At 40.9% G+C, this 19,310-nt stretch overlaps 2 protein-coding genes across 2 annotated transcripts in view; one reads left to right on the top strand and one right to left on the bottom strand.

Annotated features, from left to right (window-relative positions):
- COG5 (component of oligomeric golgi complex 5) overlaps positions 1-7,609 on the top strand; it is a 259,814-nt gene extending 252,205 nt beyond the window's left edge. The window contains exon 22 of the mRNA XM_006882687.1: positions 7,495-7,609. Within this exon, the coding sequence (XP_006882749.1) occupies positions 7,495-7,609 (115 nt within the window). The remainder of the gene's footprint in view (positions 1-7,494) is intronic.
- A 1,255-nt stretch (positions 7,610-8,864) lies between these two features.
- HBP1 (HMG-box transcription factor 1) overlaps positions 8,865-19,310 on the bottom strand; it is a 30,687-nt gene continuing 20,241 nt past the window's right edge. Inside the window, exons 9-11 of the mRNA XM_006882625.1 lie at positions 12,703-13,020; positions 11,030-11,171; positions 8,865-9,948 (exon numbers count right to left, since the gene is read on the bottom strand). Coding sequence (XP_006882687.1) covers positions 9,931-9,948; positions 11,030-11,171; positions 12,703-13,020 — 478 coding nt within the window. The 3' untranslated portion in view covers positions 8,865-9,930. The remainder of the gene's footprint in view (positions 9,949-11,029; positions 11,172-12,702; positions 13,021-19,310) is intronic.

The raw sequence follows: 19,310 nt of genomic DNA, 5'->3' as shown, positions 1-19,310 counted from the left end.
AAAATCCTGCTCAGTAATGCTGTCACGCCTTTTAAATAAGGCCTCCCCATCACTCCACACATGGCTGCTGCCGGCGCCTTCGTGCCTTGAGCTCAAACGTGAACCCGGCACTCCAGGCTCCTGACAAGGGCGGGACCTTCGTCCTCCAGAACCTTCCTTCTCTGTTACTGCAAAACGAATTTTGTTCTTGCATACTGAAGTGTCACTGTATGAATTTCTTTCCCTTATAGATAAGCCCAGGGTAAGTATTGCTCTTTAAATGTCAGTAAATTTGTTTTGGCTTTGGGGGCAAACTTTTAAAAATACTCATTCTGTTCCTCCTAGCAAAATACTTAAGTTTGCCGTAGTGTAGGGCAGATCGAGGACAGTGTCGCTACTGCAGCTGAAAACAGAGTGGAGAACCACACCAGATGCTGTGCCAGAGCCTGAGTTTACTAGTCAGGTTGGTTGTAAAGTAGCTGTGTAATCCATGACTCATGGGCCAGGTGCTGCAGACATGTGTATGCCCTCAGGGAGGGGAGCTTGGGGCAGTACCTGGGTCTCTAAGTGATCAGTGTGCTTTCAACAAGGCAGAGAGTGAGAGATTTTGATGCACGGGTTTCTCAGGCTCTGGCCCAGTGATCTTAAGTGAACATTTAGGAATCCCTGAAGGCTGGCTCGCTTCTCTGTTCGGAGTGTGATTACTTTGAATGAGATGTGTGGGAGGGATGAGCTGACTCCTGTTTCAGAGGTAGCTCTCTGTCTGTATGTCTGTCTCTCTATTATACTTGAGTGTGAGCACTTCCTCCTTGGGAGTCATCTTGACTTTGCTTCTCCTTGTTCTATATGATGTCAAAATGATCACAGACTGTACCAGCCTGGGGGCACCTTTATTTATTCAACTATCTGGCAATGGTGGCCCGTCTGTGAGGCCTGAGACCCCTTGCCCTCCTGCTATAGGCCCAAACTATGGCTCAGAACCATTCCTTCAAGTCATTGTATTTCTACAAAACTACTAGATCCCTGTTAAAGAGAGTAATGCTGGCTCTCCCATTCTAGTACTTTCTGTGCCACTAGACACCTCTCAGCTCCTAGAGCTCTGGGCAGCTGATTCAGGGTCCAAAAGGGCAGGGGAGCCAGGGAAAGCTTGGGGGGCTTGTGAAGGCTCCAGTATATCCAAGCCATTTCTGCATTTCACTACTGAGCATGCCTGACATGAACCCACTTTCTTTTCCAGAAGAACTTCTCCACTCAGCAGTGTTGCCACGTTACCAAAACCTTTCCTTTGCTAATTGGTCCCTCCTCCACCCCAGTATGGATAACCTAAACAAATTGCTTATTTTGGTTACAAACCAAAAGCGTTGAGACTGGCTCTTACATAATTCTTGGCCTGACTTCCAAGAAAGCTAATGTTTTGCTTAAGCAAATGAAATAATTTCATAAAAGTGCTCGAATATCTTGCTCTGATTTTATGTGGGAGGGCAGTTTAAATCTGTTTTTCTCCCATAGTCCTGACGGTATTTTTGATGAATACAAAAACCCAAACCTAAGTGAATCCCGGAGGTTTCTTCTACTTATTTTGTAATTTAAAGGATGCTTTTTCATGCAAATAATAGTGTGAACTAGACCTTCCCCATGTATTAAAAATGGAGCTGATCCATTTACAAAAAAGTGTGTGTGAATTTCCACTCCCTTGTTTCTTAGATGGAGACATAAAGCGCTGTCACAAAGGCATTTGGGGCCTTTGGAGGTGTTGGTGCTGTGACGAGTCTTAGGGAGCTACACGTGGAGAATGCACAGGAGAGCAGAGCAACTGGAAGTGAATGACCAGAGGCAGTGAGTTTCCCGTAGAGAAATAGCTCCATTAAGGCCAAGCTGAGACATGAACGAAGGTTCATAAATGGTCTCTGAAAGAGTTCAATCCCACCGTGCAGGCCTGTGATGATTTTGAGGGTCCCTACACCCACACTGCTCCTTCCAGTTTCTTCTGATTTTTGTCTTGTCATTTCCTGTATTTTTAATTTTTATTTTTTTAATTATTATTTTATTTGTGTGTGTGTGTGTGTGTGTGTGTGTGTGTGTGTGTGTGTGTGTACCGTCAAATCAGATCTGACTGGTACAGGAGGAGATTGTTCCTCCTTTCCCGGCAGAGCATCTGGTGGATTTGAACTGTGCGCCTCTGGATTGCAGTGCAGCTTCTTGCCATTAGGCCACCAGAGCTCCCCTTATTTTTTTTATTTTTTAATATTCATTTACCATGCATTTGTCAAGCACCAGGTCCTGGGAATACATAAATGAACAGAACAGCCCAACCTTCAAAGATAAGTTGTTTCACAAAGAGGAGAAACGTGGAAGTGAACAGATGCTTACACTATGATGTGATAATGCTGTGTTAGAAGTATAAACTTCTCGCCGGCATTCATAGAAAATATGAGCCCCAGTTACCACATGGAGGTGGAGTGGTATTTGAGAGTCTGCTGTGTGCCTCAGAGGACCAGCTTCTCACACTGCCGTCTTTCACCCCCTCCATCTTGCAGAGGAGCTAGCTATTTGCTCAAAATACTCAAGGTCACATGGCTGGCACTGGGGCAAACCCCAAATATCTATATAGTTGTTGTTGTTGTTGTGTGCCATTAAGTCAACTATGACTTACAGGGACCTTATACGTAATAGATCAGACCCTGCCCTCTGCTGCCCTGTCCTCACAGTCCCCTTCATGCCCTTTACAGCCCACTGTTAACAGGCACTGTGTGAGTCCATCTTGTTGAGGGGTTTCCTTTCTCTGACCTTCCACCTCTCTCTAGATAGATACCTCTAAGATAGGAGTCTGCTCATCCCACTCAGACCTCTGATTAAAAGTAATCACACTCCGAACAGAGAATGGAGCTAGCCTCCAGGGATTCCAAAATGCTGAGACCCTACCAACGCAAAGATGTTGATCCAGAAGTTCTACACTTTTCCATGCATTGACATGACTCCAGGATGTTCCCATACTTTTATGTGTCTGGAGTTAGGAGAAGTGTTGGGGGAGAGAGTGCATTTGAGCTGGGTCCAAAAGGATAAAGAGCTGAACAAAAGAAAGCAAGGAAAGGCATTCCAAGGGCAAGATAATGTGAGAAAGTCTAAAGGAATGTGTCTCCAGGGCTCTGGTATTAAGGGTGGCCAAGGATAAGCAGACTCTTCTGGCCCCACCTTGTTGTAGGGACATCTATCTTTCAGAGTTCGCTGCACACAAACCCCTTAACTTCTCCCTGGGTAGACACTGGGGATGGGCCAAGAGTCAAAAAAGGGACAAAACGGCTTTGCACAGGACAAGGTAACAGAAACTACTAATAATCTGAAGCTTTGTTTAAACCAAATCAAACTGCTTAAAACTTAGCTGCTGCCTAGAAAAGGCTAGAGGGAAGGACAGTGATGAAGCTAGTGAGCTTAGACATTGTCCTCGAGGCAGCGTGGCATGGCAGGCCACATCCTTCAGGGGCTTCTGTCTCGACACAACATGGGAGATGGGGAAGCTTACATCAGGGCAAAAGGGGGTGGTGGTGGTGCAGCTACAGCAGCAATTAGGGATAACACGGCAGAGATCCAGACTGAAGCAGGCGAGGGGGGCTAGACGGGGAATACACAGGTGAGGACATGAAGCCTTGACACCTCTTTTGGTGTCGGAGTCAGGGAATGTTGTTAGGGGCCTTTGGAAAGATGGTGCCGTTTGTTGAAATGAGAAAGGCAGGCACAACACTGCCCTGAGTTTTTGATAGTGGAGTTAAGTAAATTAGAAACATCACCTAGAGAAGATCCAAAGATTGCTGGAATAAACATGATCAGCTATAAACAAGAATTCTGAAAGTCATTCGTGTCTGGTAGTAGAAGAATATAGAGTTCTAATGGCCACAGTGACATGTAAAATGATGGAACCTAACCTAGAGTTTCTATTTTTAAGTATTTGGGAACCAAACTATAAAGAAATAAGTACTCCAGGGGACTTGAGATTATGTAAGTTAAATACTTAATGATAATAATTTTAATTTGTATAGCAGGAAGATAAAGCAAACAACTATAACAGAATATGTGAAGACCTACAATTGGAGAATAAAAAAGGAATACCTCACTCAGCATTCTTCAAGCATAATGCACTGAAAAACAAACTCTAACCTTGAGTTGCAATACTTAGGGATGCTATGGGGAAAATCTTGGAAGATTGAGGAAACAAAATGAGTGGAAGGAATACACAGTCACTGTTATCAAAAAGAATTGGACACTAAAATACTTCAGGATTAGGAGCCAACAGTAAGGAAGAAATTCACGCTGAACCGAAGGCATTGACCAAAAAATAAGGCCCTAGGAATTGATGGATATCAATTGAAATGTTTCAAATGACAGATGCAGCCCTGGATATGCTTGCTTACCAGTCTATGCCAGGAAATTGGGAGGACCACTGCCTGGCCCACTGACTAAGAGACCCATGTTTGCTCTTACTCCCAAGAAAGGTGATTCAACAGAATGTTGAAATTATCTAAGTATAATTAATACCGCAAAACAAGCAGAATACTGCTAGCGATCATTCAAAAATGGTTAGGTACTTAGAGAACTGCCAGACATTCAAGCTGTATTTAGGAGAAGGTGTGGCACCAGGGGTATATTGCTAACATCAGATGGATCCAGGCTGAAAGCAAAGAATACCGGAAGAATGTCTGCGTTTTATTGACTATGCAGAGGTATCTGAATGCCTGGATCATGACGACTTTTGGCTAACATTGAGAAGAATGGGAATTTCAAAACACTTGATTGTGCTTGTGCAAAACTGATACCTACACTGAGAGGCTGTTGTGTGAACACAGCAAGAGAACACTGAATGATTTAAAATTAGGAAAGGAGTGCGTCAGGGTTGTATCCTTTCTCTATACCCATTTTATCTGTATACCAAGAATATTGTTCAAGAAGCTGGACTCTGTGAAGAATGTGGCATCAGGATTGGAGGAAGACTTATCAATAACCTTTGTTATGGAGATTATACAACCCTGCTGAAAATGATGAGCACTTTCCATAAAAGATCAAGGAATACAGCCTTCAAGATGGATTACATCTTAACATCAAGGAAACGAAAGTACTAGCCAACATCATGATTAGACGGAGAAAATACTGTCAACCATTTCACCTCACTTGGATCCACAATCAGTAACACTTGACACTAGCAGTCAGATCAGAAGATGTATTTACTGGGAAAGTCTGTAGTCAGGGGCCTGTCCAAATTATTGAGCAGTGATGTCAACTTGAATGAGGTGTGCCTGATTTGGGCCATGTTCTTTTCAGTCACTGCTGTGCATCTGAGTGTTGGACAGTGACTAAGGATAACAGATGAATTTATGTTTGAACTGTAGTGTTGGAGAAATGTTAAGTATCTCATGGACTGCCAAAAGAACAAACAGCTATGGGGAAGGTGCAGTCAGAGTGCTCCTTGGAGGCAAAGATAATGACGTATGCTCAACATATTTTGAGCATATTGCTAGGAGGTTATTCGTTGTAGAGGGACATACTTGGGAAGGTGGAGGAATGGCAAAGGATAGGAAGACCCTCAACGATGCAAACTGACAGTGACTGCAGCAGTAGACTTGAGTGTCAGAGACTGGGAGGATGGCACAGGATAGGACAGAGTTCACATCAGTTGTTCATAAGGTCACTATGAGCCATACTTAACTCGACAGCACGTAACAAGTGTGTTATTGTGATGAGCTGTGGAGTCACCTGTGACTCATAGCGACCCTCTGTACAGTAGCTCTGAACCCTGCCCTCTCCTGAGCCAGTCTAACTAATGCTGACACACCAACCCCCACTGCCCTAGTTACCTTATCAATCCATCTCATCCGGGGTCTCCCTTTCCTGTGCTGTCCGTCTACCCTTCCAAGCATGATGTCGTTCTCCAAGGACTGGGCCCTTCTGACCACATGCCCAGAGTATGTGAGATGGAGCTTCAAAAACCTAACCTCCAAGGAGAAACCTGGTTTCACCCTCTCCATGACAGACCAATGGGTACAACTGTATAGCAATCCTCAAATCTCTAGGATGTGAAATTTTTAGTAATTATGGCAAAAATATTTTGTTGGTTTCTCTGAAATTAAAAAATTGGGTTTACAATGATTCTTTTTAGTGCCACTTAAACATGAGCTAATATTTAAGCAGAAGATCTAGCTCAGAGATTGGCAGTCTTCTGTAGAGCAAGGCAGTAATTGAAGGCTTTGCAGGCTGTATGGTCTCTGCCTTGACTGAGCAACTCCACCACTGCAGTGTGGAAGGAATCATACTAAACAGGCGCAGCTGTGTCCCAATAGAGGTGAAGGACTGGGTGTGGCGTGGGGTCGTAATCCATAAGGACATCATGAACAGCTGACAGCATACTCCTGACTCAAATCAGATTGCTTTCTCAGCACATAACAAAAAATGGAGCTCCATTAGTGTATCCTAGTTGAGAGCTGTTCATTTTCCTTCAATAGAATGAAGCTGTTACTGCTTTGTGAATCCATGCCCCCCCCTCGCCCATGGTGCAGGGCGCCCCCTGGTGGGTTCTGTATATAGCTACAAGCTACAGTATGCCTTCAAAAGTAAGGGAAAGGCTAACTGATGAGACCATGTCAGGTAGCACAATTTTTATTTTTTTTAAAACATTGCCATCCATTGATTCCAACCTATAGTAACAATGTAGGACAAAGCATAACGGACAGGGTTTTCCAGGCTGCAGTCTTCATGAACGCAGACTCCTGCGACCTTTCCGTAGGGGGCAGCGGCCATCACCCATCAGTTAGTAACCAGGACCTTCACTCTGACACCGATCCCCAGGGCTCCTCTCCTCCATACTGAAGTGGTCTGTTCTGCATATCAGCCACACATTACCACTAAGACATGTGGAACCAAACGTGGCTGTTCCAGAAGTGGGGTTTTGATTTGTGTATATTGGCACTTTTGAGGAACACCCTCAACAGGACAGACTGACAGTGCCTGTTCTTGGTGGGCTCCAGCATGTTGGGGATTGGGAAGCTGGCAGCACAGGGCGGGGTTCACAGGGTTACTATCAGTTGTAATCAGCTTGACAACACTTGACAGATGGGAAGTGGCTTTAAAGTGCTCTGGTGGCACAGTGTCATGTTGCATCACTGACTGCATCAGCAGTTTGAATCCACCAGCCAGTCCACGGAAGAAAGGAGCAGCCTCCTACTGTGAAGACTTAACAGCCTCAGAAATTGGCTAGGTGGCGGCTAACAGTTGGACTTGACTCTGGCTGGGGGTTGGATATCTGGAAGTGGTGTTAAGGAGCCCTGGTGGTGTCATGTGTGGGGCTCCTAACCAAAGGTTCCACCACCAGCCACTTGACCAGAGAGGAGACAACCTCCCCTGCGGAGTCACTGCCTTGAAGTCTGAGGGAGGTGGCTAATGATAGGGCTGAACTTGAGAGGAATAGGTGAAAGCAGGGTGTTTGGGGCTCCCCACCATTTATTTGACATTGTTTTCCTTTTTTGTTTTCAGGGCATCTCTGGAAGCTTATGTTCAATCAGTAAGAAATAGAGGTGGCAAAGAGTTTGCAACTGTTTACCCAATAATGGTTCAACTGCTGCAGAGAGCTCTGTCTGCTCATCAGTAACAATGTAAACTATTCCATTTCTGCTAACCCACTCAGAGTTGACAGAAGAAACAAAGCAACTATATTCTAAAAGATGGCTACTCTCCACTGATTTAAGAATCTTGATTTTTCTGTACTTCTACTGATCTTTTTGTTTACCTTCACACTTACCTTGAATGTCAAAATAGATTTATCAGCACAACCTTCATAGACTACGGACCAGACTTTGCCAAAAAGACATCCAATTCTGTCCTCCCACAGCTAGGGAGCATATCTTTTCCATCACATAACCTTGTCTTCCTATGGGTATGTGTACACACACACGCCTCTTACTGCTTCTAAAGGGATCTGATTAAGTGACATAGTAAATTGCTTGCATCCCTGGCCTACCTTTTACTAGTAAGTGTATTGCTCAAAAGCTTTCAAATTTGGCTGCATACTACAATCACTGGGGGAACTTAAAAAAACCCTGGTGCTCTTGGTGCACCCATACAAAAATAATCAGACCTGATGGAGGGAGCTGGGCACCCCCAAAAGATTCCAGTATTTAACAGGCTAGGAATGATTCATGTTTAAACAAACTGTGTCTTTAAATAAAGAGAAATTTTCCTTATACTTTGTCGTTTTATGAAAATCTGACTTTTGGAGCCTTTCTGGATTACTCCAACAAATGTGTATGTGCTATAAATCCTAGTTTAACACTGACAGAATCCCATGACAATCAGTTGTCTGTTGTGAGGCAGGATTGGCATACAGTTGGTTTTAAATCCATGCCTTTTTGAGATAAAAATAAGCAAAAGCAGCAGAATATGGGGAACACCAAGCCTTATAAGACTGCCCAGAAATAGAACCTCACAGCAGGAAAGCCTTTTCTTCCCAGCGGACAGAAGGCCTGCTTCTACAGCGTGCACTTGGAAGTTGGACTTCCAGCCCCTAAACTGTGAGAAAGCAAACTCAAGTCATCCACTCATGGCTTCTGTTATTGCAGCACTATATAACACAGATGGGCATGTAATCCTGTAGTAAGTATATCAAGTTAAAAATATAAACTGTTTATTCTACAAAGCTACTTTGGATAATCTAGGTCCCTAATTTTTGTATTGTATTTGCCTTGTTATTAAAACACTTTTTAAAAAGTCCCATCATCAACTTCCTAATTACAAAACCTAAAAGTTTTTTGAGTGTTCGAAATTCACCTTGTATTTTAACCCCCTGAAACCTGGTTATTCTGACACCTGATACAGGCCACTTGAGTCAAATTTAACCAGCAGAACTCCTTTTTTTCCCCATTTTATTTGAAATAATATACAAGAATATAGTGTGCAAAATTTAGGGGCAACATTATGAAGTGTAATGAACTGAAATCAATTTTACAGCTGTGATCCTTAACAAGAAACATCACTTGGTAAGTAACATGAAAAGCCATGATTGTAGCTCAGAGCAAAAGCAGCTGTATTGCCAATATATTTGCTCTAAATTTAGACAGTTGGAGAAAAAAGTAAAGTGCAAGTGTTGCACTGCCGTAAGTGCAAAGTCTGCCCCCACCATAGAGATACGATGACGAGTAAGATACTTAAAATACATGGCTGAAGAGATATAGAACACAAAGTTAAAAAATACAATGGTGTCGACTGTTAATAGCACCATTACAGTGACTATATCCCAATGCTATTAACTACCTTCTCCTGACCTGGGCTAGGTCTTCACTGGGAATGGATGGATGGGTGCTGCCACCTGGTGCACAAATGCGACATCCTGTGGTAACTGCAGCAGGTGGCGCTGGGCCACTGACACCATCCACCTGCAGCACGTTCTGGCAGCCTCTTGGCACTGGCCAGACTAGGAGCTCCCATGTTTGGCACAGTTGCTGGGCCATGTGGTGGCTGCTCAAGGAAAGGCCGACTCCCAGCTTCTGCTTCCTTCCGTCATGTGTACAATACAGATTAATAAGCAGTACGGAGTCAATGGAGAAACAGCAGTTACATATTTTTAAATTCTTTTGTACAATTTAAAATAAAACATGTATACACTTCTCCTCTTTCTACTATACTTTAGCACCACAGGATATCAATTTTCAAGCCTATATTACCTGATAGACATATATGAAGTTTGGAAGAAAAATAAGGCAATTTGGTTTACAATGTTGATAGTTTTAGCTTACTTAATGCTCTAATGGAGAAAGCAAATCCTCACTCTTATTCAATCATTTCAAGATTCAATGCTATCAGTATTTTATGGTCACACGAATTCAGGACAAATGGTGAGACCTTGATCTTCTTAAGTCTTTCCATCAAGAGTCAAGGTTTATGCAAATATAGACTTAAGAACATTAGCATCCTGGTTTAATGTTGTTGTGAGCCCTGTGGAAATAAAATTAAACTTAGTGAATGGTTACAAATCAATACATAGGAATTCTACATATGAAAGCTAAACTGTGTGTAAGACAATATTTATAAATTTACTACCACAAAGTATTTTTTCAGGGTGGTGATTAACACTCTTGTACTGTTGGTTTCAGCATTCAATTTATGAAAATGATGACAACAGAGATGTACTAGGATGGCCAGAAAAAGGGATACAGATAAGCCCTATGATCCTGTATCCCCAGAAAAAAGGATAAAGGCAAGAAATAAAGCTAATGAAGAACTTAGAATTCCCAATTCCCTCTTATGAAATCTGACTACTGATATTTATTCTTATTTAAAAAGATGTGACCAATATGTCACTGTGAATGAATTAAAACATTCTTGGCCAGTTTTCCTGCTACCAAATACTGATGTCCGTCCTACATTTTTAAATGATGCATTAAGTTGCAGCAACTCTTGTCTTTCCTGTGAAATTTTCTTATTAATCTGAAAGTAAGATCCTGGATTCATATAGAAAAACTGAAGACTCAACTCTACCTGAGAAAACATTTTGGAGCAAACTTATCACCATTCTTGGGTCTTAAACGTCCTCCCTTTCCTGAAGTTTTCCCCCAGAAATTCTGTGCAAGTGGGAAAGCCCATGAAGGTTATCTACTTTACCCTTGTATCTCGAACCTTGCTTCAATTCTCACCAATTAAAAGGAAGGCTGCTCAGACATATCACCAATAATTACAGAAGTTTTCTATTGGGTTCTTGATGGACTACTAATGTTCAACTTTCAACCCAACTAGAAATACTACATTCCAAAGTTACTTTTCTACTTCAATATTTAGGTCAGACAACCTTGCCTGAGATTTCTTTGCATGTTCTGAGAATAAGTGCCATTTAATCATGAAGAGAAAGGGAGACCTCCTTTTACACAAAGATATAAAAACATTATTAGATTTTAAAGTATAAAAATGCTGAGAAACAGCATCAGGATGACCTTTTAAAGGTTTTAACAACTTCCAAAATGCTAGCACAGCTTTGGAACTAAAGCGAGGTGATTTTAGGAAGTTACTTGGTGAAACGTACTGAGTTGGTTCTTTTCCTTTTCCAACAGTCAGGATTTAAACGTTTTTGTTCTTCAGCCAGAGCTTTTGCTTCTAATGTGTACATCCTCCTTTCTTCGTTCTTCATTTTCTTCCACCTGTCACCAAGGATCACACTTATGGCTCTGTAAAAGAAATATTTACACCATGCTGAAGGCAAGTTTTCATAAAATGCCTCTCAAGTGCTGTTATTCCGTAAAGTTTACATATATGTGTGTATGTATATGTCTGTTTTGTTCAACACAGGGAAAGGAAAATGTCAAGGCACAGTGGAATAGTGTGATAATTTCCAATTGTCCAAGAACATCTCAAATAGCTAGAGTACATATGGAAATGGATGTTCTCGACCTAAAAAAATACAGAATTTCAAAGAAAAACGTCTGTAACACAACTGAGTATACCCTAGCGCATCCATTTTAAGAGGATGCTAGAAGACCCAAAGGCAGACAGATCTGCAGCATATTTACATGGTGCTAACAGTACTCTGCTCGTGCCTAAATCCCCCATATGACAAAAGGTCTTTTTTTCATTCATGCAAACACACTGAAGCCTGTAGTAGTTTTAACCATGCAATTCTTATTCTCTCTCACAATAACCCTAAGCAATATTTATCATTTAAATCTGCATAGAAACCTTAAGCATAATTATAATTTAGGAAAACTGGATCATTAAGTTCTTCTAATATAGCACTCTATTTTATCTTCTCTTTCCCATGGCAAGTAAACATCTACAGATTATCTCCTAGTTTGACCATTAGTTAACCTGGTCTGAAGTACGTTCTTCCCTGGTCTGTTCATGTTGAAAGCATGTTTGTGAAGTGCAGATCCCCATGTCTATCTCGGTCTGGAAGCTCCACTTTAACATGATTAGCACTACAGCAACACACGGCTATACAGACAGCATGTGTGCCAAGGTGCGCTGGCCAAGAAGTAAGCCTGGGGCCTGGGTTCCATGAGAAGGGAGGAGTTCTACCACTGAACCCCTGCCATTGCCCCTTCAAGATGGTAATGGTTAAATAGTGCTAACAGAACACTTTAAATACCTGCAAAAATACAAATTAATAGGCTGGTTCAGTTACCCATTTACTGATAATTTTCCTCTCATCAATAACACAGGCTTAAGAACCTTTAACTTGTTTTTATTTTCTAGCTTTTCATGGTCACACTGATAAAATGGAGGGAGGAGGAAGGATCCTTTCAACAACTATTCCTGTATTTCTAAAATATCATAGAAAGAGTATCTCTCATAATTAAGTTTACATTTTTAAATAGACTTTAAAGTTATCAAAAGGCCTGGATAATGCTAATTTTTCCCATGTGTCTAAATCGCTTTGAGCGACTCGACAGCACATAACAACAAACTAAGCTAAAACCTAACTCAGAAAGCTGGAGTTGTCAGAAGTGTGCTTTCTTAACAGACTAATAATGATATTTAATAATTTTTAAGAGGAAGACACAAGAAATAATTTCCCTTAAACATATCCTGTTAAAAGTCAATCTAAGAAAATTATTACATCTTAAAGATATTAAGAATAGGTTCCTCTAATTCAATAAATGTCTGCAGCAAAAAAAAAAAGAATAGGTTCCTCTTACTATCACAGCTACTGTGAGTTGCACTTAAATGCTACTCAATTATACCCAGAATGATAATTTTTACCTGTTATCTTTCCCTGGATACATCTGAGTATATTCAACTCTGTATTTTTTGGCAAAAAGCATGAAGGCATTCATTGGTCTTTTGCACTTGTTGGGAGAAGTGGCACTCACAGTCCCTGAGCTGTGGGTTTTGACAGCTTTCGCATACAAAGAACTGGAGGAGAGCTGTGATGATCCAGGGGAGTCACAGTTTTTACTGAGTCCAGCTCTGGCAAAGTCTTGACCACCAGGTCCTCCACAAGACAACGACGCACGACGCTGACGGGCCATACTACTTAGCACGTACACTGCCGAAGAATCCAGAGGTGTGAAGTCATAGCTATCAAATTACCAAAGAAGGAACAGTGTTAGAATCCTCTTTAAAAAAAAAAAATTTAAAAAAATTCTCTTTACATTATCTGGCTTGTAAAAACAGAATAAATTGTTTAAACAATAAAATCCCTTTACTATTAGACTGAAAATACCAAAGTATCTACCTCTATACAATGTTACCAAACCTTTCTAGTGTAGCTCACCACCAGTCATTGTTGATTTTCCTTATCTAGGTTACATACCCACTGACTAAACAACAGTTAATAGCAACCCAATGCTGACAAGAATGTTTAAAAACATTTTTGACACCATAAAAGGAATCAGTTATAAGCCACATAAATAAGCAATCTCCTCCAGATTCCACTCACAACCCATTTATTCTTAGAGTCAATTTGACAAATAAAATGGATTTTGTGGTCTTTAGGACCCTTTATCACTGCTGTCAAGCTGGAAGCGACTCATAGTAGACCTTCAGGAGGTTTCGGAGGCTGTTGACTGCACCGAAGAGAATTCCCATCTTTCTCCCGAACAGCTACTGATGCACTTAAACATGCACTCTCTGGATTGGCAGTGCAATTCTCTCACAGGCAATGCCACTTACTGCTGCTGCTGAGTACCCTTGGGTCTGAACAGACTTACTTACACCTGACCCGTCAGCAGGTTTTTAGGGACAGTAAATCACATGGAGCAGTTGGTGAATCTGAACTGCCTGCCTTTGGGTTGGCATTGCAATTCCTTACCACTAAGCCACCAGTTACCAACAGCAGGCATATTTTAGGTCCCATAACGAACTCAAAATTGTTATCATTAGCAAAAAGATGTAAAAATGCAAAGTAATCGGAACCGTCTGTGTGAGGACAAGCAGGCTAACAAAGATCAGTACTCCCTATGTGAGAGGAGAGACTGCTCAAAGTTTACACAGAAAATGCAGATTTGTACAGAAAGGCCACATTTTGTTCTGTATAACACAACACAACAGTTTAGAGAGGCACAGGAATAAGCCTTCTGTGTTGTATCATACCCTAACAAAGCCTGTCTCCAAGACATCACTACCCCTCTTCGACAAGAGGGAATACCTAAAATAGGATTTCAAAAGCCTTGTCAATCTGATTTGAACCCAGATCTGGACCTCAACCCTGCTCCCTCACAATCCCAAGTAAGTGAGGAGTAAACAACATTAATGAGAAATAACAGATGAAAATTACAGTGAATATAGACCACAGCTTAAAGACAAAATCAAAGTTATTTTGTTCCAACCATGCGAACATTTTTTGCTCGTACTTATACCTTTTTGGTAAAAGCAAAACAAAAAACCCAAAAAACAACAAAACCTTTTTATTCAGAGTCCGGCTTCCTGAAACACACTGTGGTTGTAAAGCAAAAGCAGACTGATATTATTAAGTGCCATCGGGTGATTATGATTCATACAGATACCATGAACAGATCTGAACCTTGTCCTTCCTGGCTGCACCCTCATCATTTCCATTATGTCAATCCATCTCATTCAGCATCTTCCTGTCTTTCACTGAATCTACCTTCCCCAGCCTCGTGTCTTTTCCAAGGGCTGGCCCCTCCTGACAACATGCTCCAAGCATGTGGGATGAACTATCACTATCCTCCTAAGGAGCACCTTGCTTGCACTTCCTCTGAGACAGGTGTGTTTATTCTTCTAGCAGTTTATGTCATCACTGCTCTCTCAAACACACAATTCAAAGATGCTGATACTTCTCTGGTCTTCCCTATTCCTTGTCCAACGTTTAGATACATACAAAACAACGGAAAAAATGTCATGGCTAGGTTAAGGCATACCTAGTCTTTAAGACATCTCTAGCATTCTGGGAGAGGTCTTTTGGAAGAGGTCCTTGACAGATTTTTCCATCTTTTTTGATTTCTTGATTGCTCTGATCATGGATGCCGACTGTGGATCCAAGCAAAATGAAGCCACTGATGTCAATCTTTTCTCCATTTACAACATTGCCTATTGGCCCAGAGGTGATTTTTCTCTTATTAATGCTAAAATGTAATCCCTATTAAAGGTTGTAGTCTTTGATCTTTTGAAGCAAGAGTTTTTTAAGTCCACTTCACCCTCTGCTGACAAGGTTGTGTCATCAACATATACACAGGCTGTTGATGAGTTTTCCTGTAATACTGATGCCACATTCTTCCTCAAATATAGTCCAACTATTCAAATGGTTTGTTCAACAGAAAGACTGGACAGGTATGGAGAAAGGTAAAACCAGGATGCACATTTCTCAGTTTTAAATCATGGAGTGATCCCTTGGTTCTGTTCAGACAACAGCTTTTTGCTCTAGGTATAGATTTCACGTGAGCACCATTGGGTGTTCTGGTATTCCCATTCTTTTCAATGTCAACTAGTTTGTCATGGTCTATACAACAAATGCCTTTGCAGTCAGTAAAACAAACATCTTTCCAGTATCCTGATTCCAGGCAAGATTCCTCTATTATCAGCGGTGCTATCGTTCCTGTGCAGGCCTCTTCTGAATTTCTTGCAGCTTGAATTTCTTGCAGTTCCCCTTCAATGTACTATTCCATTTTTTTAATAATCTTCAGCAAGATTTTACCTGCATATGATAAATTCACATATTCTGTTGAACTATCTTTCTCGAGCAGCCACAAATATGGATCAAGTTAGTTGGGCAGGTAATCAAATTCCTTGGCCTAGGCTAATGAGCGTGTGCAGGGCTGCAACTGTTAGCTGAAACATGTCAGTTGTGTCCCATCAATTCCTGAAGCCTTATTTCTTTTTTTGCCATTGTCTTCAGTGCAGCTTGAACGTTTTTCATTACTAACATTAGGGTGTTTTTTTTTAAAAAATATTTTTATTTTATTATTTTTGTGTGAGTGTACCATCAAATCAGATCTGACTGGTACAGGAGGAGACTGCTCCTCCTTCCCCAGCAGAGCATCTGGTTGATTCGAACCGTGCGCCTCTGGGATTATAGTTGCAGCTCCTTGCCACTAGGCCACCAGAGCTCCCCTTAACATTAGGTTTTGATGCTATGCTACTTCCTAAACTAATTTCGCGCCAATTGTTTCTTTTTGGTATATGGCTGTGTATTCCAGCATCAAAATGAATTAGGAACTCAATCTTTCTGCTTGAAACATGCTGAGTGTCTTGTTTTCTTTCGGTTTTCTAACTCCAGTCCTTTGTGTTATTTCTTTATAATACTTTTGACTTTTTAGCTGCCCTTAAAAATCTTCTACTCTTCTCTCTTGAGCACTTCTCCTCGATTTTGGTTTATGTTCCAGTGCAAGTTTCAGAGTGTCTTCTGAATCAAGGCTCCAAAATCCTCAATACTCTGTCAGAAGGAAGTGATTTGACCACAGCAGTATCTGCAACTTGTACAAAAATTAAGCCCTTGCCACACTGGGGGAAAGAAATGGCAACCTTAAGTATTCTAAATGATTTTGACACAAAATTAACCTCCAGTTAAAAATATTTAAATAGGTATTGAAATATAAAAATATCATAAAGTAGAAAGGCAAACTCTAAAATTTGAAAACTCTACCCTCTAGTGGCACAAATGTCATCATTTATTTTCAACCGGAGACAGCTTCAAGTTCATGTGAAATGTTCACTCAGAGACTTTTTTGGCATGGCAGCAGTATTAAAATAAAACACAGGCTTCTAAAACATCGCTTAATCCTTTATTAAACCTCCTCAGATAAACATTCACTCTCATCAAACCACTCACTGTCTCTGGGATGTCCTTTGTTTCACATTTCTACTTTCATACGCCATTTTTTTTCTTCTTTCCAGTTTCTAATGCCTATTCATCTGATTTGTCATTTTTCTTTAAAATTCTAAAATAACATCACAGCTTAAGTGTCCTATATATGAGCTCATGTATCCTACCTCCAATACAAAGTCCATTTTACAAATTAAAACAAACAACAACAAAGGTGTCCAAAGGATAATGTGGTCAAGATCCATCCATTCCCCACCCACTATGCTGCAGTGGCAGACGTGAAGCCAGGCAGCCCAGGTCCAGAGCACAGATCCTACACTGCCAATCCAATGTGCCAGTATACCACACTGTATGTATTTACTTATGCATTTCTCCAGACTGGAAGCAAACTGAGTGGAGCCCGTATCTTAACTGATTTTAAACCCCTCAAAATCAGCACATACATAGTAGAGCCGAGTGACTTGAAATCTAGATCACTGATGAATTTTGTATAGAATATAATACTGTAAAACTGTTGGTGGGTTCAAATTTGCCACTCGCTAACAACGTGAGCTTGGGTAAATAAAATATCTAGCCTCAGCTTACTTCTCTGTAAATGATTATTTTGTAGTCTTGCTAAGAAAACAAGGTACGTACAATACTTAGAACTGAGGTGGCACACAATAGTTACTTCAAATCAAAGCTGACACCCCACAGGTTTTTAGGAGGCTGTAATGACACAAAAGGAACCCACCCATTTTTATCACGCAAAGCTACTGGTGAATCTAAAGGCTTCACCTCTGGGTTAGTGGTGCAGTCCTACATGGACCAGCTTCCCAGTAGATACTTAGAAACTATCAATTAAAACTGTGGAAGTAGCCTTGATTACCTGCTAGAACACTTACTTAACTGGTATCTTTACAAGATGTTCAGAGCATGTTCTCTACCCTCGGTTTTAATTACCTCTCTACTTTAGTGCACACGCACTTACAGAGGCAGTGAAATTGCTGACATTCAACCTGACAAGATAAAGCCAAATTACATTCTAAAATTTCTTATCCGTTTATACTCTCACTAAAACATGTTAAGACTTTATTGATCCACATTATTTCAGAGAATTAGATCTTAAAATGCTATTTTTCTGTGTAATTTTTCAGAGTGTGCATGCAGATATAATCAAACTGTTTAGATAACAACCGGCACCACTTTTTGGACAAAGGTCCTGTGCCAGATCCTGTACCTTTTTCTTTTTTTTCAAACAGTAACTGGACTGCCTTCACAAGATATAGACACATGCATCACTTCATGTCTGTAGGGCAACATCTGATCATATACATTACTGGTCTCAGAAGTTGTGGATTATTTTTTCTCCCTAAGAAGAGAGAACAACTGTCCTTTTGCTTATTTTAACCTTTTAATGATTTTTTTAAAAAAAAAAACAAACCACAAAAACTGCAGCAGTGGCTCACAGGTAACTTGTTCAGCAGCAGATCACAGGTGGGATACAGGCAGGTTAAGCTGGAGGGATGCCCTAGGTGTGAGCTCAGTAGAGGGGTTGGGACCTGACTGCTCCAACTGCTCACACTGGCAGAGCAAAGGCTGAGACTGGACGTGTTTACTTCCTCCTCCCCAAGGCTTCCTCTCCTTCTCCACTCCCACCACCCTGCAGGGTTCCAATCTCTAGTCTCACCCTCTACTCGGAACACTAACAGCAGCAGCTCCAGCAAGGGCACAGAGGACCACCAGAAGGTGTTAATATGGTGTTTGCATAACATACAAATCATATAATGTCCTATTTCACAGAGCATATTATCATGGACCTCTGATAGCCTAGATGATAAGAAGCTGCCTTGCCAACCCAAACACATGCAGTCTGAATAAAACCAGCAGTTCTATGCAAGAAAGCTGGGCAATTTCCAGCCTCTGAAAAATCTGCTGGAGCATCCACTATGGGGTTTTGTTCCAACTCCACAACAATAAAGTTTTATTTTCTTTTTACCATGGACATAAAGTGTTATGTCCCTAGGTATAAACCCTTTATGGTGTTAAATGGATTGAGAGCATATCTACAGGTCAACAAAGATAAACACTATTAAAAAGGCTGAAATACAAGCTCTGATAGTTATTTTTAAGAAAGAATGCATCTTAAAATGTAAGCAGATTTCTTGTGGTTATTTTTAGTCTAGCCCAGTTCTTATCAAACTGTAATGTAAGAAAGAATTACTCCACAGGGTTAAATAAAATATAACCTATACTTTTAAAAAATTCTTAATTTTAATTAAAAAATTCAGAGACTTTGGACTTCCACTCCTTCATTGTTGCCCTTTTCTCCCTGCCCTTCCCCCCCAACTCTTCTCTTTGAAAAAGAAAGGAAAAATTCTTTGTTTTACAATCCCTTCCCCCAGATCCACTCCACTCTGTAGCCTTCATTCTGGATTCCTGTCATGACAATAATACCTAATCACACATCCCTTTTAAACAGTTCTCTCCCTCATCTGTTTCAATGCCATATACGTTATTTATCTCATCTTTCTCAGTCTCCCCCCAAACCCGATGTCAGTCCTGTTTTACAACAGTGGCACTATGCAGTATTTGTCCTTTTGTGGCT

This window comes from Elephantulus edwardii, unplaced genomic scaffold (assembly GCF_000299155.1).
Source record: "Elephantulus edwardii isolate Elephantulus edwardi_28Jun2011 unplaced genomic scaffold, EleEdw1.0 scaffold00022, whole genome shotgun sequence".
NCBI lineage: Eukaryota > Metazoa > Chordata > Mammalia > Macroscelidea > Macroscelididae > Elephantulus > Elephantulus edwardii.
The sequence above is the reverse complement of the archived record's forward strand: the minus strand, read 5'-3'. Positions and strand labels throughout refer to the sequence as shown.